This window comes from Zootoca vivipara, chromosome 3 (assembly GCF_965207765.1).
Source record: "Zootoca vivipara chromosome 3, rZooViv2.hap1.1, whole genome shotgun sequence".
NCBI lineage: Eukaryota > Metazoa > Chordata > Lepidosauria > Squamata > Lacertidae > Zootoca > Zootoca vivipara.
Genome location: NC_142586.1, coordinates 6,160,134 through 6,185,190, shown reverse-complemented (window position 1 = coordinate 6,185,190; position 25,057 = coordinate 6,160,134). Strand labels below are relative to the sequence as shown.

At 44.2% G+C, this 25,057-nt stretch overlaps 1 protein-coding gene across 2 annotated transcripts; it reads right to left on the bottom strand.

The window, feature by feature from the left end:
- Window positions 1–826: 826 nt before the first annotated feature.
- On the bottom strand, window positions 827–14,834 carry C1D (C1D nuclear receptor corepressor). 2 transcript variants are annotated; one of them, XM_060272371.2, is made up of 5 exons: window positions 14,531–14,834; window positions 10,664–10,838; window positions 7,446–7,512; window positions 6,949–7,004; window positions 827–1,467 (listed from the first exon to the last, which is right to left on the bottom strand). In XM_060272371.2, exons 2-5 carry the CDS (start codon window positions 10,802–10,804, stop codon window positions 1,291–1,293), a joined length of 441 nt encoding a protein of 146 aa, XP_060128354.1. In that variant the 5' UTR covers window positions 10,805–10,838; window positions 14,531–14,834; the 3' UTR covers window positions 827–1,290. The 2 variants fall into 2 exon arrangements, with proteins under 2 accessions (XP_060128354.1, XP_034966171.1); XM_035110280.3 differs by having other exon boundaries at window positions 14,728–14,834.
- Window positions 14,835–25,057: the final 10,223 nt, after the last annotated feature.

Genomic DNA, 25,057 nt, shown 5'->3' with positions numbered 1-25,057 from the left:
TTATGGGAAGCTTAACTGACATGAAGAGATTCACAAGTGGCGCCCACCAAGAAGTCTCTCTTTTCCCTTTCACATCCCAAAATGCATTCAAAGACTATGGAAAAAAAATTAGCAGCAGGCGAAGTTGACATTCTAAGGAACTGTCAAGGGTAACCTGGTTTGTGGGTGGTTTAGCTGACACATATATTAATGAATGCCTTGTAGAACATCTTTGGGAGATGAAAAGGCTAAGGAGTAAACCCTACTCAAGTCCCCAAGATGGCTGGATATGCCTCCTTCTGGCAACTCCTGCAGCCAAGCTGGAACCAACCATATTGCTCTGCTTTCCTTTGGACATCATTCTGAGCAGGGAGGTCTTGTCTTCTGGGCAGCCCTGGACCACCATATACACTTTGCCCAGGTCTGTGCCCAGGAGAGGTCATTTCGGTGCTGCTAATGCAGCAAAAAACAACAACATGGGAGGCAGCAGTTAGGAGTTGCAGCCACAGCAGGCACTGCGATTCTCCAGTGGACTGGTTGCGACTCCAGAAGAGCACTGCATTGTCTCTTGAGAAAGACAGATGCCAACAAGAACGTGAATGGAACTGACGGGTGGGTGGGGGGAGGCACTCCAGCAAGAACACCAACTAAAACATTAACCAGTTGAGCTAAAGCAGGGATGAAGAACCTGTGTCCCTTCAGATGATGTTGGACTACCAACTTCCATCCGCTCCAGCCAGTATGGCCATTGGGCAGAGATGCTGGTGGGAGCTGAAATGGAGCAACTTCTGGAGGCTCCGTCATTCCTGAGCTAGAGCACCAGCAGAACTAGAACGGAAGGAAACCATTCTTATTAACAGCAGATTTATTCAAGGGGGTACTTGATAAAACACAGGAGCAGCAGAAGCAGCTAAGCTGGTTTAGCATGAAAGAACTGCACACAAGTGTCAGATGCTGACAAGCAGATACATTTGAACACAGACGGTGCAATCTGCAAACTATCCATTCTGCAGTAGTTGCTCTTAAGTTGCCTAGCATATAGATACCTTGTCGTGTTTCCCAGATCAAAAGACAAATTAGCTATACGTTCTGCTTTGAAAGAGTAGGTGGGTTGGAAGACCCTGATTAGTTAATTTCAGCTTCTCTATCAAGTCAAAATAAACAACAGGATTTGAGGGGGGGGGGTTAAAAATCTGAAATGGTTTTTTTGTTATAAATTTATTTCACCAAAATGTATTTTTACTGCATATGAAACATGAAAAAGTCAATTAAAATATTCATTCCACCTATACCAATGAAAACAGGGAAATCCTAGTGTGTTTTCTTCTTTTTGGCTGGAACGGGAGTTCTCTTTGCAGACTTGTTCTGAGGTTTGGGTTCATAGAGGGCACTCCGCAGAAATCTCGAAGCGGCACCTTTATCCAGTCTGGCAGCTTTTTTCTTGTCTGTTATCTCTTTGACTCTGTTCATATAGGTTCTTATTCTCTCCTGGAAGACATGGAAAGATCACACTTCCTATCAAAAAGCTGTAGGGGTTGTTAAGCAAAACGGTAAACAAAAGACCCACCCCACACACTATTATTTGCTTGCACATTCCAGAATTCAACTTCGCTGAAAACTAACTCACAATGGAGACTCTCCTCCAAGACAAAAATCTAATTCTCAAGGGCTAAATGCAAGATTCATGTCTGAGACCCTTTTGTTAGTGTTGCTAGCTTAGCTCAGGGATGGGGAAGCTGCTCCTTCCAGCCTCCCCAAGGACTCTAGCTCCCATCAGCCCCAACCAGCATGACCAATGATCAAGGATGATGGGGCTTGTAATTCAGCAATATCTGGGGGGCCACAGCTAAGGCAGCCCTGCACTGAAAAGGGCCATGGAGCAATGGCTAAGCAAGGCAGCGCATAAACCTGGACCAACTGCCCTGACGACAAGACACACACCCCTCAGCCTCACTGATGTGGTCCAAAGGAAAGCAGAGCAATATGTTTGGCACCAATGTGCACTAAGAATGTATAATTGTCCATTATTTGCAGTAGTGAGGGAAGCAAGAGAGGATTGTGGGTTGCCTCAATTGCATCTCCAAAAGCCAGCCAGCCAGAGCTATTCCAAGTGGTGCAAAGTTTATTATTATCTAAGTGAACAAAGTACTGGAGCCCTCAAAAGCCTGCTGGGACATGTCTCTAGGGACCTAGTGGATAAAATACTTTGCCACCATGACAAGTTGGGACGCCATGTATCTATCCAAGGAACAGCCTAGTCCTGTTTGGTGGAATCCGTTGCAGCTCTGGAGGCCTGAAATTGTCTGGCTGACCATGCGCCCTCCCATCAGTCGCCATGGGCAAGGGTCTTGCACCAACTGTGTGTTGTGGGTCGGTGTGGTCTGACTGGGTAGCTGTGTAGAGGGATGTACCATAAGCACATGACACCACTTCTAGAAGAATTGCACTGGCTATCTGACTTAATGGGACGCAGGTGGCACTGTGGGTTAAACCACTGAGCCTAGGGCTTGCTGATCAAAAGGTCGGCGGTTCGAATCCCCACGGCGGGGTGAGCTCCCGTTGTTCAGTCCCAGCTCCTGCCCACCTAGCAGTTCAAAAGCACGTCAAGTGCAAGTAAATAGGTACCGCTCTGGCAGGAAGGGAAACAGCGTTTCCATGCGCTGCTCTGGTTTGCCAGAAGTGGCTTAGTCATGCTGGCCACATGACCCGGAAGCTGTCTGTGGACAAACGCCGGCTCCCTCGGCCTATAGAGCGAGATGAGCGCGACAACCCCAGAGTCATCCGTGACTGGACTTAACTTTACCTATCTGACTTAATACTTTGCTACTGACCTACAAAGCCCTAAACACTGTTTTAAACATAACTCTTAGAGGGAAAGGGGGACCTATATACCTGAAGGAGCGTCTCCACCCCCATCATTCAACCCGGACACTGAGGTCCAGCGCCGAGGGCCTTCTGGCGGTTCCCTCACTGCGAGAAGCAAAGCTACAGGGAACCAGGCAGAGGGCCTTCTCGGTAGTGGCGCCCGCCCTGTGGAACGCCCTCCCATCAGATGTCAAAGAGAAAAACAACTTCCAGACTTTTAGAAGACATCTGAAGGCAGCCCTGTTTAGGGAAGCTTTTAATGTTTAATAGATTATTGTATTTTAATCTGTTGGAAGCTGCCCAGAGTGGCTGGGGAGGCCCAGCCAGATGGGCGGGGTATAAATAATAAAATATTATTAATTACTATTAGTATTATTATTATTAAACATTATTCTTTCGCAAGACCCTGAGGAAATGGAGTCTCTGTTGGGCCTTTCTGACCACCTGAGTTATGGTGATTTTCCAAGTGAGGTCCTCAGTAAGGTAAACTCCCGGGAATTTAAAGATTAGATAGTGACCTTGTTTTCTCAAGACCATTTAACATGTTGTGTTATGGCCTCAGGAGTGCTCCAACAAGCCATAAGAATAAATGGCAAGCCTATATGTCAATGGAGGTCAAAGGAGCTGATGAAGAGATTTACATTCAATGACACACGGAATGGATTCTCATAACCTGAATGAAAAGTTCCACTGAACCAATCATGTATGTTCCCTTTGGTCCTACCGTAAGTACCAGACATACGGCAAGAGAGCAGCGACTACTGATTGAGCATCCATATGCAAGATAAGGACATCACATCACCCTTCAGAAGGAAATACCATCCACCTCTCTCTCCTCCCCCCCCCATCCACCCCCACTTCATTATACAATGTTTACAAGGAACTAGAAGAATTGGAAAATAATCCCTTTCCTCTCAGGGAGTTCAAGCTTTCAGCAAAATGAACAATTCACACATCGCTTGACATTTTCAACACTACAGTAAATATATTTACTATAGGCTATACTGACATGGCTTTGGGAAGAGGTAAGAAAAATTGAATGGCAATTTGGTTCAGATAAGATCTTGGAACAAATGCAAATCCTCTTTCTAAAAGAATGCACCGCAAATCTAGCCACACATTATGTATGGGCACGAAGCTATAGTTCTCCACGCAATAGTAACTTTTATTCTGCAATTAGTTCTGCCAACCATCTGCTTTTATGGTTACGCACTGATCATTGTTTTAGCAATGATGTCTGCGTGTATATGGAATAATACAATGTATACGTCACAACTATTCTGATAGATTTGATCTGCGGTTTTTCTATTCTTCAAGCTAAATCATTTGATTTGATTCTTGAAGTCAGCAGAATTTCCAAGATATCCAGCCTTATATACTGCACTCATGCATCTAAATGGAATATAAAGACAAACCGAAAAGATTTATTGTAGGCAGTAAATATGTCACTAATGCAGAATTACTGGACAGTATACATACAACTGGTGCCAAAAAAGCTTTTAGCTTTGTTGCCGAACTGGATTCTTTACTGCTGAGAAAATGAATTAATGGAGGGATTGGAAAAGGGGAGGGAGAATCTTTTCCCGTTTTTGCTAGTAAATCAACCACATGATACTTTTAAAGTCATACAGGAGTAAAGAAAGGTAGCCTCGGAGATTAACACAAGTCCAAGTATTTATAGGAAAACACACTGTACTGGAAGTTATAAATAATTATTAGATGCGCAACATTTTTCCATTCCGCAAGTGAAAAGGTGGTTGGCACAAAATTCGACTCTCAGAAGGGAGAGGCATCAGAAAGGATTGTCTGGCTTTTAACTTGTAGCCCTTCTGGAATTTCACCGAGACTGAAACTTCTGCTTGCAGAGACAGACAAGACTGTTTCAAAGAAAAGCTCGCCTCCTGGGAATTCCTTCCTAGCTTAGGAAGGTGAGCAAATCATACAAACAATTGGTTGTACAGTGGTACCTCAGGTAAAAAGGTAAAGGTAAAGGGACCCCTGACCATTAGGTCCAGTCGTGACCGACTCTGGGGTTGCGCGCTCATCTCGCATTATTGGCCGAGGGAGCCGGCGTATAGCTTCCAGGTCATATGGCCAGCATGACAAAGCCGCTTCTGGCAAACCAGAGCAGCACATGGAAACGCCATTTACCTTCCCGCTGTAGCGGTTCCTATTTATCTACTTGCATTTTGACGTGCTTTCGAACTGCTAGGTTGGCAGGAGCTGGGACCAAGCAACGGGAGCTCACCCCGTCACAGGGATTCGAACCGCCGACCTTCTGATCAGCAAGTCCTAGGCTAAGTGGTTTAACCACAGCGCCACCTGGGTCCCGGTACCTCAGGTTAAGTACTTAATTGGTTCTGGAAGTCCGTACTCAACCTGAAGCGTACTTAACCCGAGGTATGACTGTACTCAATGGTGGCTTTGCTTCAGCAAATTTTCACTGAGGGCCGATGGGTCCTCCAGAACAGAATGAGACACAGCGCTGCAACTTCTGGAGGCAGTACACCAACGCATGGAGGCAAAAGCTTTGTATTTGAAGCAAGTGTGGGAAACTGGTCAGCCTAGGCTCTCTCAGATGTACCAGTGGTATTTGACCCCGGTAAAGCTTGCTAAAATGTATAAAAATTCCTCTAATTTAAGCTGGAAATGCAAGGAGAAAGAAGGTACAGTTTTTCTTATGTAGTGGACGTGTAAAAAAGTAAAGGGCTTCTGGGAAATGGTATACAATGAAATTAAAAAAATGTTTAAGAATACGTTTGTTAAAAAAAAAAACCAGAGGCTTTTTTACTAGGAGTAATAGGAGAAGTACTAAGGAAGCAAAAGAGACTGTTTTTATATGCGACAACAACGTCCAGAATGCTACTTGCCCAGAACTGGAAAGAAGAGAATGTCCCAACGAAAGAAGAATGGAGGACTAAGATGACTGACTATGCCAAAATGGCTAAACTTACCGTGAAGATCAGGCACCAAGATGAGGAAAAATTCAATCAAGAATGGGAAAATTTTATAGATTACAGTGGTGCCTCGCAGGACAAATTTAATTCATTCCGCGAGTGAATTCATTTTGCGAAAAATTCATCTTGCGAATCGCGGCTTCCCATAGGAATGCATTGAAATTTCTTTTTTTGCCTATAGGAACGCATTAATTAAATTTCAATGCATTCCTATGGGAAACCGCGATTCGCAAGACGAATTTTTCGCAAAACGAATTCGTCTTGCAGGGCATTCATCTTGCGAGGTACCACTGTACTTTAAAGAATACTGTAAAAATGTTAAAACATTAGCAGGTTTGATGTAACATTTATGAACTAATAATAGAATTAGGAGAGAAAAAAGAAGTTATAATTAATTGGAGAGGTATAATTATATGCAAGGAGAATTAAAGGGGGGGAATGGAAACCAGAGGGGGCGGGGGGGAGTCATTTAATGAAAATTTGGATTGGATATGTATATACAAAAGAAAAAATGCAGTTATTTTGAAAATTTAAAAATAAAATATTTTTAAAAGGGGAGGGGAAGCGTAGGCTCTCTCAACCTTGGTCCCTAGATGTCTGGACTACAACTCCCATCATTTCTAGCCAGCATGGCCAATGATCAGGGGAGTTGTTGTTCAAGAACACCTAGAGATCCAAGGTTTAGAAAGGCTGGGTTAGCATTGGAAGAGGACTTGTGAGATCAAGGTGCAAACAGCCATGAAGGTCTAGGTCAGGCATCCCCAACCTGCGGCCCTCCAGAAGTTTTGGCCTACAACTCCCATGATCCCTAGCTAACAGGACCAGTGGTCAGGGATGATGGGAATTGTAGTCCAAAACATCTGGAGGGCCAAAAGTTGGGGATGCCTGGTCTAGGTGACCTTGGGCCAGTCAGTGACTCTCAGCCTGATCAACCTCACGGGGTTGTTGTGAGGTTAAACTGGGGTAGAGGAGGAACCAAGAATATCACCTTAGCGTGCTTGGAATAAAATAAAAATATAAAATAAGGTTATAATTGATGATCCATTTATGACCACACACACAGAGAGAGAGGGGGGGGAGGATTTAACATGTACTGTATTTTAAATAAGAATCTAATTTTGTGCTGTATTTTAAATAAGAACCTTACCAGCTCCTGTTTCACTGGGTGCTCCTTTGGATTAATTCCTTGTGTGGCAAGATATACTGTAAAATGAATTTTATTAATCAATATTATTCTTATTGTGAGAGACTTTAGCAACAGAATCCTTACTACACATCTAAATTGCAAAAGCACACATCAATTGCAAGACTATAAAACTGCTTTGCTAAACTGAACTCAGTGGTATTCGTCCTAATATAAAATGCCTAACAGCTGGGTGAAATGGCATCAAAGGCTCTATGGAGAACCGGAAGGGTTGCTAGAGGAACCAAAGAACAAGAAAAGGGAATTGATCAGCTATTACAAAAATGGCGAAGGCTTAAATAATTAAGCTTTTCTTTAAGTGTCACTTATAAAAGCATAGCGGCTGTAAAATCATCATTAGAAATAGGATGGGTACCTAGCTGCCGAGTTGCATATTTAAATATGTAGTCACATGCTGAAGTACTTAAATTACCACCATAAATTTCATACTCCACACTCACCCCAAAACATCGAATTCAATGTGTAAGCAGAGACCAAATCTAATTTTGCTTGTTCAAGAGGATCCAGCTAAAACAAAAGAGATACAAACATCATCATGTGCATTTCATTATTTAACTGAGACATGAAAAAAGGCTTCCAGCTACAGGAACCAATTATTATCACAGTATAGTGTCAATGCCACCTTCCCCCCAATCAGGAAGCTAACAGTACTTTGCAGAATTCAAAGTTCATTTTTTAAAAAATATCACATTGTTGATGTTACTTTCTTCTATCTACCACGGAATCCTACCCAATAATTTCAAGTAAACACATTTCTAAAGAATAGAAAGTAGTATTTATGTAGGCATGATCAGCATTTGGGGGCTTGACTTTCAGACAACTAATAAAACTGTCCCATTAAAGCATTACCCAATGAAATATCAGGAAATCCACAAAGTATGCTGAAATAAGCTAATAACACCACTCGGCATCTATGTACCCGTTCTGAACATTTAAAACGATTCACATTTTTTCACATGGTTCACATAATTTGCAGGAAAATATTTACAATAACTCTGTGAGGTAAGCTGGTATTGTTGTCCCTGAATTGCAGGTGGAGGGATGGCTTCCCAAAACCTAACCGATCCTATTCCAACAGGACTTGACAGTTTGCAATTTAGGGAGCTTGTGTATACTCCTGGGAAAAGGAGTGGATATTTTAGATCTTTCCGTGGGTGAAAAAGAGAAGCCCACAAAAGAGGAGCATCGCTGTTCCACAGGAGGGGAAACCACCCATGTCAGAGGACAACACAAGGCATTCCAAGATGGAGTCAGAGGAGGCCATGGATCCAACAGTATCCTAAGCATCCTTGTTCCCCCAATACTCCCCAAACCGACCCCAAAACTGTACCAGCCTGGGAGCTGGCCTAGTTGATCCTCCTCAATCTGCTGCAGTCAATGGGAAGGAAATGTGGTTTTCAGAAGTAGCAGTCTCCTCCACCAACATCGCCACCAAAGGAAGCTCTATGAGCCATTATGCTACACCACTGTTCCCATGTATTATCTACTTGTTGCACTAGGGTCAGGTTCAAGGTGCTGGTTTTGACCTTTAAAGCCCTTTGTGGCTTAGGGCCCTCGTATTTACGGGACTGCCTCTCCTGGTATGCCCCACAGAGGACCTTAAGGTCCATGAATAACCATAGTTTAGAGCAGGCATCCCCAAACTTCGGCCCTCCAGATGTTTTGGACTACAATTCCCATCTTCCCCGACCACTGGTCCTGTTAGCTAGGGATCATGGGAGTTGTAGGCCAAAACATCTGGAGGGCCGCAGTTTGGGGATGCCTGGTTTAGAGGTCCCAGGCCCTAAGGAAGTCAGACTATCCTCCACCAGGGCCACGGCCTTTTCAGTGATGGCCTGGTGGAATGCTCTGTCCCATGAGACTAGGGCCCTACAGGATTTAACCTCCTTCCGCCAGGCCTGTAAGACAGAGCTATTCCGCCTGGCCTTTAATTTGGACTCAGCCTGATCTTTTATTACCCTTCTTCTCCCCCCCCCCTTTATGAAGATTACCCGCTCTGGGCCCTCACAGCTAATTCTCCCCTGGCCTCCTCGCTGGCCAAAGTAGGACTAATTTTAGCCAACTAACCCTGGTGACCATCTAATGTTTACTGGAGGGGTTTTCCCCCAATTTGATTTTTGGAACTTTGAATTTTATTGTCGTTCATGCTTTTATACTGTATTTTATGCTGTTTTATGTTGTATCATAATTGTTTTAAATTTGTTGTTAGCCACCCTGAGCCCGGTTTCTGAACCGGGAAGGGCGGGGTATAAATAAAAAAATATTAGTATTTATTATTATTATTATTATTTATTGTCAATCCTGGCAGTGATCCGACGAAGTAACCCCTGGAACTTCCTCACAACCAACTATGAAAGCCCCAGGTGCTTGCAAATTTGCTTCTCTTTACAAACAAGGAAGGAGTCCTACGGGACTGGGGGCTATGGACTGCTGCCACCTGTACTTAAGTGTACAGTGCATGCAGGGATATTGCAGCTGCACACCAAAAGTTAGAAACGTTTTTTTTGGCTGTCAAACCCAATCTATCATTTTGTTCCTACAGGACTTCCAGGAAACTCAGGTTACACGAGTGTGCAGTTTACAAGATTGAACATGGATGCTGTCAAAGGGCTGAGTTGTCAGAACCGTTGTGCTTATAATTTATTCATGTTTGGAAAGCTTCGGGGGGTGAAATTCCCTGATGGACGAGTTTTTTATTTTGCCCCAAAGAAATTACAAATTGGATTTTAAATGTTAAGGTACATAGATACATGTACCAAGGCCTCAGGCAGTGCCTTGTGCTGTTTCTGGGTGTTGAAAGCGAGAAAGAAAAGATACTTCATTTATTCTTTTAGATCTGTTCTTCCTGCAGCTGGAACGGGTACGGTAGCAGTTTAACACCTAGCTTTTACATTCTAGTGCGAGTTTATTCTAAAACTCCACCTCCAGAAATAAGGCAAGCGGTTTCTGGATGAAGTACAAGCCACCCTAATCTTAAAGAGCACTGGGGACCCTGCCTTCCACCACCGATTAGTTAAAAGACAAACACTGTTGTGCTTTCTTTTTTTAAAAAAATAAATAAATTTTTATTAGTTTTCTCATTAAAAGCATTAATAAACAACAGAATTACAAACACAAAACATTCTTCATCTACATCTTTTTACAAAATAAAACAAAAACAAAAAGAGAGGGGGGAAAGAAAACAGGGGGGAAGCAAAACACAAACACAAAAACACACACAACGAAAAACAAACAAAAAACAAATACCAAATGCCACATAAAAAGCAACACATAAGGTATTAAACAAAAACAAAGAAAATCTTTAAATGCTGACTTCCAATTTACCTCTCTGTAATTCATAAACTTTTAACCTTTTTATATCGCACAATTCTTAATCAATTTACATCATTATCTCTTCTTTAATTTATATTGGGTTCAGGTGTACTCTGCCGGTTGACTTTTAGATATCTAATTATTCGCTAAATAATCGTCAAAAATCTTCCATTCCTTTTTTATTTTTTGTTTCGTCTGCCCTCCGATTCTTCCTGTAAATTTTGCTAGCTGTGCATATTCTTTCATTAACAATTGCCACTCAAGTATGCTGGGTGTGTTACAACTTTTCCAGCTTCTCGCTACTAAAACTCTTGCCGCTACTGTTGTGCTTTCATCTGCCCCTTACCTTCTGGAGAAGCTCACTTCTCGACACAGACATCATAGTCTTCAACATCTCATCCACAAAACCAAGAGATTTATCAAAGGCCGAAAGGTAATCATGGATCTCTGCTGGGTACTCTTCTCCAGCAAGATCACTCTCCGACATTATGCTCTACACACAAGAACCAGGACAGGTTTACCTATAGTACAGGTAGATAAAACACAGAAACATTAGGCTCATGAAATGGTCTGCGAGATCTTAAAGAAATCACTTACATCAACCTATGGGTTGACATTCCTAGATAACCAAGGCAAGTTACTTCAAGTCTGCAAGGTTGGCAACTTTTTTCATTTTGAACAGGTTTTCAAATGCATGTATTATCATCAACTTGGGTTCCATGACAGAAGAAAGGAAAGATATAAATGTAATAAAATAAATAAATGTGCAGCACCTAGATCATACTGGTATCATTTAAAGCAGATGACCCTCCAGATGTTGTTGGATTCCCATTCCTACCAACCACAACCAGCATGGAGATGATGAACATCTGGAGAGCCATAGATTCCCCGCCCATTTTAAAGATTTGGGTTAAGGCTACTTCTCATGCTGCTCTCTGCTCACCCCTGGAACCAGAATGCTGATGTTGGCATGAAAATACCCCGCGTAATATATAATTTGATATTCTACTGATACAATGTGGGAACCAGACAATGGAGTTCAGGAACCACATTGCAAAGATATTGTAAGGTAATGGTCGTGCAGGGACAGACCACACCCCTTACATCCCAGCTCCAGTAATGAGGCAGACAGCAGCGAAGGGGGAGGAGAAAGGGAAGAGCTCGGAGGCAGGAGGGAACGGGGCTCTGACAAGGTCCAGGAGCCGTCCCTCCAGCCCTTGTTGTCAGGAAAGGAGGGGGAGGAAAACTCAGGAGCTTTGAGTGGAGAAACCTCAAAGGAGCTCCCTTTTAAGTTCTTGCCAGAACTGAGGAAGTCCTCCTCACGCAGACGTAAGGGGAGGAGATTTCACGTCCCGAAGCTGTTATGTTGGCAACATTCCCGGCGGGGGGGGGGGGGCATAGGGAGAATCTGAAGGAAGCAGCTAGACATGCGTTCTTGAAGCTCTCTTTGCACTGTACATAGAATGCACAATAAAAGCTTTAAAGACACGGAGGCTTGGAGCGTCTTTACTCTGGAGTAGCCTACAACACCTTTGACAGATATCATCTGAATAGCGCTCTTTTTTTTTCAAAAGAAAAGGGATGTGGGCCAGGAACATGGATGTCTGCAAGGTCGGCAACTTTTTTCATTTCCATCACATGGACTAAGCCAGAAAGCACACTCATAAAATAAATGAGTGTCCCATTAGCTCTCAATGAGAAATTGTGCACCCCCACTGATTCAGAGGGTGGGGAGTCGATCAATACTACTTTTTATTACCTGAAAAAAGACACACGCAAAACTGAGCTAGCAGAGGCTAGAGTTATGCTCTCACATTTTGACAACCATGACCACAGAGAATGTGTTGCTGCTAGGGCAGAGTTTAAAAGTTGTTTGGACAACTGAATGGTCTACTTAACTTAAAAAGTTAGGATCATTTAAAAAGGTGTCCCCCCAAATTTACCACAGGTCAGTGGCACAGCTTTTGTGTGTGAGAAAGAGAAAGAGAAAGAGAAAGAGAAAGAGAAAGAGAAAGAGAAAGAGAAAGAGAAAGAGAAAGAGAGAGAGAGAGAGAGAGAGAGAGAGAGAGAGAGAGAGAGAGAGAGAGAGAGAGAGAGAGAGAGAGATCAGATCCCTTGTTAAGATGGCGGCTTAAAATTGGTTGAAACTCATAGTAATGACTAAGATGCCAGGCAACACCCCTGGTTTTAAGCAATTGTGTTCAAGCTTTAATCTTCAATAAATAAGACCATTGCCTGCTTCACCAAAACAGCTGGTTGCCAAGATCAACACAAACTGATGTGGAACAGAAGTTGCTAAGGGGGAAATAAAGCAATGTGGGTTATTCCATATCTCTACAGGCAATCCTGGACTCCTTGTTTATTTCCCTTCCTTAATCTTCAAAACAATTACCGTACTTCAAACTATACAAAAAAGGTACTTCCTACAACAAGCAGAAACTTGATCAGTTTCTGGCCTGCCTTTCTGCCACATGCCTTGTGCCAAAACTGAATGACTGTTCTACATAACAGCGACCAAAATTTCCTTCCATATAATCCCAGTTCTGAGAGAAGGCCAGAAAGGTTTTTTTTAAGGGGGGGGGGGAGAGTAGAACATTCTGCAGCAGAGCCACTAAGCAAGGAATGTATAAAAGGGTAGCTATTCTGTGGGTAAGCACACTACTTGAATCAAATGTATATTGGCCAGTTCCTGCAAAACAAAGGCACAACTGAATGATGCTGCAGGAATGATTTTTAAAGGGTGATCCTTATATTTCTACCCAGAAGTACTGCTTACAGGCAACCTACAGGAATGGCAAATCTCATGGCCAGCAAATCTCTCCCCCTCCAGTCCACTTTGAAATTGGTAAAGGTCTTCAGCTGGTGTAGCTATTGCACTTTCCTGTGCTAAATGGTAAAGGTAAAGGACCCCTGACAGTTAAGTCCAGTCGCGAACGACCCTGGGGTTGCGGCGCTCACCTCACTTTACTGGCCGAGGGAGCCAGTGTTTGTCTGCAGACAGTTTTTCTGGGTCATGTAGCCAGCATGACTAAGCTGCTTCTGGCGAAACCAGAGCAGCGCACAGAAACGCCGTTTACCTTCCCGCCAGAGTGGTACCTATTTATCTACTTGCACTTTGATGTGCTTTTGAACTGCTAGGTGGACAGGAGCTGGGACTGAACAACGGGAGCTCACCCCATCTTGGGGGATCGAACCGCTGACCTTCTGATCGGCAAGCCCTAGGCTCTGTGGTTTTTAATTGTATTTTTGCTGTGGGTCACTGAGATCAGTTTCTAACATTGCTTCAAACACAAGTAATGGGAGCAGACTGGAGTCAAAGTAGGCCGAAATGTGCCCACAGCCAGTGTCCTTCAACTAATCTGGCCCCAAACACAAAGGGTTGTACAAAAAGGTGGCACACTCTATTTTCACTCTATTTTCCACCCTACTTCATCTTCCTGGGCGATAGTCACATAGGACCAGCTTTCCCCCACCCCTGGGTGGAAACAGAGGCAGCAGCAGCAAAGGTTGGTGCTTCTTGACAAAAACCAGGCAGCCTGCCTTACACAAGCAACACTTTCTGCTCCTGCAAACCCAGCAGATACAACTCAAAGGAAAAAGTGCTTCATTAACTACAATAGCCAAATGAATTGCCCAGGTCCACATGTACACCATGCATTTAAAGCACTTGATCCAACCCCCGATTTGAAGCACATGCCTCCTCCCTCTCCCCTCTGAAAAAGAATTCCGGAAACCATAGCCCCGTTGGGATGGAAACTACAATTCCCAGGATTCTTTGGCAGCAGGGGGAAGTCATGCGCATTACATGTGTGCTGCTGCACACGTTTTAACAAATGCTTAGTGTGGCTCCACTCTAAATACAAAATACACAATCAAAACCACCCCCTCCCAGAAACACATTTTTAACACTCTTTTAAACGTGTTTGTGGAAGGCGGTGGGGAGAAGGGGGGTTACTGATTTGTTCTGCTCCTGTTCTTGATTTTTATTATGTATTTTTGTCTTTTTAATGCTGTGAACCGCCCTGGGGTCTACGGATGAAGGGCGGTATACGAAATACGGTAAGTAAATGAGAACTGCGGAGAGCTTTTCCTTTCCTTTCTCTTTTTTTGGGGGTGTGTGTGTGTGTTGGGGGCAATTTCCAGAAGAGGCGCCTGGGCGATCCTGTGGGTCAGGGGACGCCTCGCGGCCGGATCCAGCAGATCTCTTCCCTACCCGGAAAGGCGCAACCAGCTCTGGGTCGAAGGACCCCCGAGGCCACCCGCTTTGGCGCTACGGTTCCTGCGGAGAATGCGACCGGGCTAAATGGAAGGCCAGGGCCTGCGTGCCGGCCTGCCTGCCTGCTTCCTCGCGAGCCGGGCGCCACCCTTGAGCTGGAGCCCCGCTCCTCGCCCAGCGGCGCTTCTTCCTACCTGCGGCGTGGAGACGGCGGGCCTCCGCTTTGCGCGCAGCGCTCTTGACGCAGCAGCCGGGGCGGCGCACCGAGTCCCGCCGGCTTGGGCGAGGCGGAGCCGCGGCGCCTGGCCGCCGACTGCGCTCCTTCGCTGGGCGGCCGCCGGGCGGAGACGTAGAGGCCGGGCTTGCGCAGCTCGGCCCCTCCGAGCGGGGAAAGGCGCCGCTTTACGCACACCCGTCCCCGAATGGGCAAGCAAGAAGGGAAAGCAAGCCGTGGCCTTTCTGGGGGGGGGGAGGCAGCTTGGAAAGAGGGCCTTCCTAAGGGGCTGCTTGGGGGGGACCAAGGGGTGGCGGCTGCAGAGCGCACGGCCAGCTTTACGGCGCCCGACTCGGGGACGTCGCTAAGGTGGCGCGCGGATTTGTTTCTTATTTTTGTCCGCCGGAAGTTCTCCCAGGAGCTCTGTTCCGGCCCCTCTCAGGGGGGCGGCCTTTGCCATTCTTAAAAGGAGGGGGGAGGTGAGTTCTGGAACCTCTTTTTTTCTAGAAAAATTGTAGAATAGTGGGTAAGAAGGATGAAGACACAGCTCTCAAAACAACCAGCTCTTTATTCTAGCTCTGAGTCCAGACTGAACAGTAGCTTAGCCAACTGGCTTATATAGTACTCAGTAACTTGCAACAATAACAAACTTCCCCTACCTGTAACTAAAACTTCCCCTAGCTACCCAATCTGTGAACAGCAGTCTCAATCCTTCATTTGCATGTTGTGGACCTGAGTGAGAACTGCAGCCACAGTGGGCAGGGTAAGAACTGCAGCCACGGTGGCCAGAAGGAGTACTGCAGTTAACTTAATACATAACAAAAATAGCCCTGATGTAAATGTAAGAGCGGTTCACAGCATTAAAAAACAAGATAAGGGCACAAAATGCATAATAATGAGAACAAAACAAAAAACCCTCCCTCCCACAAATGCCCCTCAACTCCGCTTTGAAGGGTATCGGATGTTAGCCAAGGGCCTGGTTGAATAACGTTTTCGCCTGGCGCCTCAAGGTGTGTAATGAAAGCACCTGGCGAGCCTCCTTGGGGAGTTGGCCACAAACAGGGAGCCCCATCCACACACCCCCAACTCTCACTCGCCTGTGATCCTTGTGGCAGCATAGATCCACTGATAACTGTATCCTTCATTCACTTGTCTTAACTCGCATCTAAAGCTAATGTATTCCATAAGTTAACTAAACTCTCTGTGGGTGTAACTCAGGTGTAATGAAAAACCACAGATTCTGGGAAAGCCAACAGGCACTAGGCACCTATTTTCAATCTAATGAATTTCTTCAGGATTATTTAACAGGCTGGTGTCTATAAGAGGCAAGCCCAGAAGGCCTAGGCCTGGCAGGCCACAGGAGAGGAATACTGTACTGTACATAGAAGATAATGCTTTCACTTTTGCATGCAAAGACTGAGGAAAAGAGAGAGAGAGAAACCGTCTGCTAAGCTGCAAAAATGGTCAGGGCATAATAAGCAATCAAGGGCAATATTCCATCATAGAGTCTGAAGGCATCTGTTAAGTTCTTTATTAAATTTCTATGCTCCCCTTCGCGGATGATCAGGGGCTGGTTTACAACATAAAAACACAAAAATATATAACACAGTAACAAACAACTAGATTGTGGTGTTTTTTCACAATAAATGGGAGGAAAGGGTGACACTGAGACTTTTCTAGCAAACAAGGTGTCTTGTGTGATGTGCAGACCACACTCCAGCTTTCTTTTGTGTAAATCTGGCAGCTTTTAACAGCCTCTCTTTCTACATTATGTAAATATAAATACAGGCTCAGAGGGGACCCACAGATGCCATCCAGACCAACCTTTCTCCCCAGTCCGATATCAATACTTTGTAGGCAGACAGCTCTTTGCCACTGTGACAAGGACCAGCCTGGTACATTTTGCTTCCTGAGTTGAAGGGCAATATGGTATGAAAATATATGTGTATGTGTGTACACACACACACACACACACACACACATTCATTCTCCTAAACACGCCAGTATAGCAAAGATGATTGCATATAATGCCATGAAGTAAGTTATAAAAGTCTTGTGGTTTTTTTAAAAAAAAATCACATGATTCCCCCAACAAAAGGCATATGCAGAAAATATAACTAGATTTACTTTGGCATTGGTGATGGGACAGCATCCTCCACCAGTATTGAGGGTAGCAGGCTAACCGAGGAGCTGCAGAGTGGGCTGCTTTAGAGGGCTGGGAGTGTTGTTAATGGGACTGGTGCCAGAGCCTCAGGCACCTGCCTCACTATGGCTAATCCTGACTGTGCCATACATGGGTCTGTCTCTCTGCCTGCCTGCATTACCACTTTAGCCTTTGAGTCAAGGGACTGTGTTTCCTTTCGGTGTAATTCTATTAGAAAGATGTGCTATCTGCCCTCTTACACGGGAGTGTTTCTCATCAACATTTAAATGCAAAAGTAAACGATACAAGAGAACAAGCATGGTTTCACTTCAGGGTTATTTCCCTGAGTTCGTACTGGGCTTTCTGATTAAAGCTTTTTCGGTCTTCTTCTTTTTCAAAATGGCAGATAGAAAAGAGATACAGGTTAAGATAAGGGTAATCAGCACATACCACAAAGAGTCTCCTGGACATGAGCTAGATTAAATGACAGGATGTGGCCTGGGGTTTGGGCAACATTTTGCGTGACCAGAGCTGGTTTGGTTAAATGAAGGCTTTTGTTATATGTTGTAAGCCGGAGGTAAATCTCTTATATGATCTTGTAAGTCAAATGAAACAAATCAGAAGCAAATTAAAAATGGTTATGCTTTGAGAGGCTAAGCAGTACTCTGTCTCTTTCTCTTTTTTGGTGGCATCCTTTGCTGGCATTCTAAATACATGTTTAGGGTGCCTGTTGGGTAATCCAACACTCTTTGCAGCACAGTCTTAGGAGTTTGATGGGCTTTAATCCCAAATACATGTGTACAGTATGATCAGAGTTTCCACAATTTCAACCTTACGTAGTTGAAAGCCAACCGGTTGAAATCTCGCAAATTAATTGCACGCAAGGCAGAGAGCTTACAAACTCCTTTTGCACTGGGCTTTCCTGGCATGGAAAGAGCTCTGGGATGCTCTCACAAGATCTCACAGGAACTCACGACAGTCCTGTGGGATCTTGTGAGAGCGTCTCAGAGTCAGGTAAGCAAGCCTGAGAGCCTAAAAGCTCTCTGCCTTGCTTGGAAGATAAAGATGGTCAAAAGGGGGCAGTTCCAAGGGGGTAAAAAGGTAAATGTACCCCTGACCATTAGGTCCAGTCGCAGACGACTCTAGGGTTGCGGCGCTCATCTCGCTCTATAGGCCGAGGGAGCCAGCGTTTGTCCGCAGTTTTTCCAGTTTTTCATGTAGCCAGCATGACTAAGCCGCTTCTGGCGAACCAGAGCGCACGGAAACACCGTTTAGCTTCCCGGAGCATTACCTATTTATCTACTTGCACTTGACGTGCTTTCAAACTGCTAGGTTGGCAGGAGCAGGGACTGAGCAACGGGAGCTCACCCCGTCGCGGGGATTTGAACTGCCAACCTTCTGATCGGTTCGGGTATATACATTTTTGCATATATGCACCCCCTCCTGGAATATAGCCACTGCACAAGATGTGATCGTACTGTGCAGAATTGCAGCCTCAGGGCGCTATTGATGTTCTAATAGATGCAGTATATTCAGTGCTGATTATGCTTTTTTTCATTGGCAATAAATTTCACTGTTGGGCTCCCCTGATCCCTTGTGGTCTAATGCAGCCAAGTGTAGTCAATGTAAACTCTACATTATTGACTTCTAATATGAAGTATCCCCAAACTTGGAATCGTATTCTAATATGAAGTATCCCCAAACTTGGAATCGTACTGGAATACGGAAATACCAGCAGGAGGAAACTGGAAGTTCAAAGGCTGCAATCTTAACCCCATTTAACCCTCCAGTAACAGGTTATTGTTGGTTTGTGGCAGGCTCTAAAGGGCACCGACAGACAGAACAAAAGGCCCCAAATTTCTCTAGCACATTTTGCATATACAAAATTTGATTAAATGGGCAATATCCCTTGCATACTGATACAGCTCCCTAGCATCTTGTATGTTTTTCTCTTGTTTTGACATCTGACTTAGGTCAGGGCATAGCTGCCAAGTATCCTGTATTTCCTGGGAAACCCCCGTTTTTCCTTACCGTTTCCCGGCGGTCTCCCGTTTCAGCTCCTCTCCCATTAATCTCCCTTATTTTGGCTCCTGTCGGCCATTTTTCTGGTGCCGCTTTGCCCATCTATGGGCACCAGAAAATGGCCGGCGCCAGAAGTCATGTCTATGCATGTCCGGAAGTGCATAGACGCAACTTCTGGTGTCGCTTTGCCCATCAATGAGCACCGAAAATGGCCAGTGCCGGCACCGGAGGTTGTGTCTGCGCACTTCCGGACCTGCGTAGATGCAACTTCTGGTGCTGGCGCTGGCCATTTTCGGTGCCCATAGATGGGCAAAGCGACACCGGAAGTTGCATCTACGCAACTTCCAGTGTCGCGTGGCTGCCGATCCCGGATTTCTCCATGAGAGACTTGTCAGGTATGGGTCAGGGTAGTTAGATGAGCACCACCTGCAATATATGGGCATCTGAGTTTTAATCAATTGCGGCACAATCCTAACCATGCCTATTAGGAAGCAAGTCTCTTAAATTCAATGGGACTTGCTCCCAGGTATAGTGGGGCTAGGATATATCAAATAAATTTGCATGGCGGCAAAGAACAGCATTTCTGAAGCAAGAAGTGTGTTTTTAGAATATCACACATGTAGTGAACGTCGCAAAATAATGCAAGAGAGATGCATCTTTTAAATTGATGCTTATCACCTGCAATTTTTAGAAGTACTTAAAAAAAATTATTAACTTAAACCAATATCTGCAGCTGGATTGGTAATTTAGCCAATTAAAAGTTTATCCATTTCCATTTAATTGCTGCAGCTCTATTTAATATCAAATATAGTATTTGATAAGATGACATAAACCCAGCCCAGTTTGACAAAAAAAAACTGGCACCTTTGCTCTATTAATGGCAAAATTAGACTGACTAGATGAGTGTCAAGGGGAAAATCTCCCAGTTTTCTGTCTGTTTTATACAACCTAGAATTTGGAGTAGGCCTTTTCTGGTGATCAAAAGGTGATTTATTTTATTTCAGCACCATAAAGCATCAAATTCATTTGGCAGTCTATAGATTGGGAACAAATTATGCTTGAACCTCGAGAGCACTTGAGAGCTCTGCTTTAGGTGAATATGAGCCCTGTTTCAAGGATTAACAGCTACAGTAGCTCGATTTAGGAACTGCAGTCACAATAATTCAAAATTCATTTTTAAGATAGGTCCCACCTGTCAGATTGTCAATGAGGACTTCTTTCAATTAGACAACTTTATTGTAATGAAGAATGCCAACGGCATGATTTAGTAGCTGTTCTGCTATAAATTACACTCGCCAGTAGCCACACAATCCATATTTGCTCCTGAACAAATTGAATGGCCATAACTTACAGCAGGCGAAAAGTGCTTTATTGGCAAGCATATCAAAGTACTGTACTATGTAGTCACAAGTGTTCTTTTCTGGACAATCTATAGGATCCAGCTTCAAGTAGTTACAAGCTGAGAGATATTGCATGTATCATCTGTGGGTTGCAGGTACTAATCTATTCTAATGCTGCCATTGCAGAAAAGAACAAGGTATCTTGGGCCCTATCCTAAACCATAGGCCTACTCAAGGAACTCTCTTTATAACCAAAGCATCTCTTTCATTTTTCCAGAAGATGTTGGGACACTCGGTTTGTTGTGTGTAAAAAAGAATATTCAGTGTGGATGAACCAAAGCATTCTATCAGTCCATAAACTCACACATCCCAGTTGACGAGTGTGCATGTGTATACACACCAACACACACCAAAACACACACACACTGTAGTGGCACAGGAAACTGTCATCGAACATTTTGCCTTCAGGCATGGCATAGCTCCCAGAGAAAAGTTCAGGTTTTAGAAGCACTGATTTCCAATGAAACAGACTTGTCTGATGCAAAAAAAACAACAAATGAAAAGACCATTACCAGTAAGTGTAGTGCATTAGTTTGACAATCCCTCCTCCTTTTGTTTAGCACTTAAACACTTACGCAATGGAGAGGAGCAGCTGGATTCCAAAATCTTTGAAGCTGCCTTCTGTTTGCCCAGATACATGCAACCCTGTAGGAATCTGCTGTGTGCTGTAGAACTCAGTCTTAAAATGAAATCATGTAAGTCACTACAACAAGGTCTCTTTGATTGTTCAGGTTCCTCAAGAGGCCTGGAAATCATAATACTGTACATTTGAATCCATTCTGATTTGTGCTTTTCTGATATACTGTGCTTAATAACTTTTGTTCTAGTTCTCTTGCTTGGAAAACACTGCTTCACCTGCAATGTTCACATTTTCCCACTAGAGGACAGAGTCACAATACCTTCCACTGTTTCGTAAGATAGATGGGGCTTTTTACTGCATGGTCCATTTTGGAAATCCTTGCACCTACTCTGAAATAAAATGCTTAAGTTGCAGGCACATACAGTAATCTCAAATCAAATATATTGACATGGCCATTGCTCTCCATTCAGCTTAAGCAAGAAGTATTAATTCGCAGCTTCCTTAACCCAGAGCTATTCTCGTCGTTTCCTATCAAATGATTAAGCCTTTTTTAAAAAAAGATGTGACAATACAACTCAACACTGACATTGCTTAACAATGCTAATATTAGTCCGGTTTTATTCACTCTTGGATCTAGATTTATTTTTTTATTCATAGGTAAGGTAAAGGTAAGGGACCCAGGTGGCGCTGTGGTTAAACCATTGAGCCTAGGGCTTGCTGATCAGAAGGTCGGCGGTTCGAATCCCTGTGACGGGGTGAGCTCCCGTTGCTTGGTCCCAGCTCCTGCCAACCTAGCAGTTCGAAAGCACATCAAAATGCAAGTAGATAAATAGGGACCGCTACAGCGGGAAGGTAAACGGTGTTTCCATGTGCTGCTCTGGTTCGCCAGAAGCGGCTTTGCCATGCTGGCCACATGACCTGGAAGCTATACGCCGGCTCCCTTGGCCAATAATGTGAGATGAGCGCGCAACCCCAGAGTCGGTCACGACTGGACCTAATGGTCAGGGGTCCCTTTACCTTTTTAAGGTAAAGGTAAAGTGGCCCCTGACCATCAGGTCCAGTCGTGTCCAACTCTGGGGTTGCGGCGCTCATCTCGTTCTATAGGCCGAGGGAGCCGCCGTTTGTCCACAGACAGCTTCTGGGTCATGTGGCCAGCATGACAAAGCTGCTTCTGGCGAACCAGAGCAGCGCACGGAAACACCGTTTACCTTCCTGCCGGAGCGGTCCCTATTTATCTACTTGCACTTTGATGTGCTTTCGAACTGCTAGGTGGGCAGGAGCTGGGACCAAACAATGGGAGCTCAACCCGTCACAGGGATTCGAACCGCCGACCTTCTGATCAGCAAGCCCTAGACTCTGTGGTTTAACCCACAGCGCCACCTGGGTCCCATATGAAACACAAAAAGCAATGCATTGCAGCTACAGTGGGACCTCGACTTACAAAGTACTCGACACCCGATGCTTTCGACTTACGAGCGAAAAAAGTGGCTGCGCGTTTACGATTTTTTTCAACATACGAACGGAAAACCCGTTCGCGGCTAGACTTGACTTACAAATTTTTAGATGCGGTTTCCTCGACTTACGAGTTTTTCCGTTTCCAACGCATTCCTATGGGAAACCGCTTTTCCTATGGGAAACTCGACTTACGAAGTTTTTGACCTACGAGTGTGCATTCAGAAGGATTAAATTCGTAAGTCGAGGTCCCACTGTATTGGAATTCCCAGTGGGAGTGAAATACCCATTTTATCTTAGAGAGGGGCATTCAAGATCTAGACTTGCCTCCACACTAGGCTGCCTAATAGTTTATGCAGCTGGTCCCAGACTCATATTCACTTACATTTTCGGACACATATCTATTCTGTTTACTATGAGACATGCTGCTGGAATTTGTATGCCACATGTAATGTAACTCTTACAGGCCAGTTGGCCAAACTGGGTTGGCATTTTGTCATTTCATGCTACAAGCTTGCATAACATTGGGGTGGACATATTATGTACTAGTTTTCTGTAAGCTCGGTTTAGAGACACTTTAACATTGCAGTCCTGATCTTCATTGCAAGGGGGATGAGGACATGTTGGAAGTGCCCCTCCAGCAGCAGTGGGGGGGGGACCTCTGCCACTGCAAAGTCCCCCACTGTGTTTAGCTGCATAGGAAACTACTGCTGGCAGTTTTCTGCAGAAAGCCCTGAAAGGAAACGATACCTATAGACTTCTTGATAGGACCTAATCCTTGGGCCCATCAGCAGAGGCAGTTCGGAGATGGCACAGTGAAAACACGAGGAACCTGTCCCCACATTCCACCCTGGCCAGTACAAGAGGCAGGGCTTGAACCGAGGCCTGCTGTTCCCCAGGTGGTTTTAGGATTTCTAGCTGTAAAATGCCTATTGTCTTTGTCCATGGAGTTTTCTTGGCAGGGATACTGGAGTGGCTTGCCAGTTCCCTTCTCCAGGTGGATCACGTTTAGTCAAAACTCTCCACTATGACCTGTCCATCTTGGGTGGCCCTGCATGGCATAGCTCATAGCTTCTCTGAGTTATTCAAGCCCCTTCGCCACGACAAGGCATTGATCCATGAAGGGGCCACCTCATGAGAAGAGAAGACTCCCTGGAAAAGACCCTGATGTTGGGAAAGATGGAGGGCACAAGGAGAAGGGGACGACAGAGGACGAGATGGTTGGACAGTGTTCTCGAAGCTACGAACATGAGTTTGACCAAACTGCAGGAGGCAGTGCAAGACAGGAGTGCCTGGCGTGCTATGGTCCATGGGGTCACGAAGAGTCGGACACGACTAAACGACTAAACAACAACAAGCTGTAAAATTGGCAGTCCTCCATATATCTTAGGATTCAGTTACTGAAACTCTCAGCTCTGCAGTGTTAAGATTAAAACAAAAAGGCTTTGAGGCACTTTAAAAGTTGACATACGTTTGTCTCGGGAGACAATGGAAGAGTGCGCCTTTGGGGTTGAAGTCAAACCGTTGGGAGAGTTACGGTGCCTGGTTGTGCTGTGGCAGATGCAACGGGTTTTTTTCCTGTGCTCCTCCCAGCGGTCATTTCTTGTCTGGAACTTCTTATGCCTGCGTGCCTATGCACATCTCACTGGGAGTACTTCCTCTTGAGTTCAGTGGAATTTATTTCTGAGTAGACATGCATGGGCTGACACTACACAGCTACAGTTCTGTGTACAATTTACTTTGTAGACCCTTTTTTAACTCAGTGGGGCTTACTTCCAAAACAAGCAAGATCCACGCTGCACAACACAGAAATCAAGATGTTTGACACAAAGTCATCAAGTAGATCATTCTATTGGCCTGGAATATGATGCAGTAATAATGTGGTCTTTTGAGAAGTTCTGGAAATCATAGTTTTACCATTCTTTTGCTTCATCTGAAACTTTGCAATACATTTCTACTGTACAATTTATTTATTTTTAATGAACATCTTCAAGACTGCGAACTATTTCACAGGACTGGTCACACATATCACTTCTACAACAGAATACTTTCTATTTATTTTTATTTATTTTAAAATTGTCCACATTTGTATCTGGTTAAAAAATATGTCCCATCACAGCTTCACACAAGGCAAGCATCCAGTTCTGGCTTGTGTGAATTTTTCCAAACTTGTGGAAAATCATGCTCAAAGTGATCCTCGGTGCACTGTATATGCATACTTTGGGAACTTAGATGTTTCTCACTTAATCAAAATAAAATTTGACTTTGAATCCCTTCAGTGATTCAGATGTAAGGCCTCTTCTGTGCTTTTAAGACCTGCCATTTTATATTATTTTCTGCTGATCTGTTAAACCTTTCAAATTATTTTGCTTTTATCGTTTATAGATTTAGATTACATTGATCTTGAAAAAGAATAAAGGCTTGTTCAAAACACTAGATGACATATTTTGATGCAAGGAATTAATTTGATTAATACAGTATTTAACTGCTTTCTAAGCACAAGCACAAAATTAGTTTAAGCCAATTTTATCTTAAAGGTAAAATGCTTGTAAATTGAGCAAAGTTTGTTTTAATATCAAAATGGAGGTGTGGTCAAACAGAAACCCATCTTTCTGGCCGGAGTATAGCGAACTAGACTCAAAATTATAGTATTATTCCATTCACGTATATATATCATATTTTAAATAAGCAGCCAATAACTGAAAAACACCAC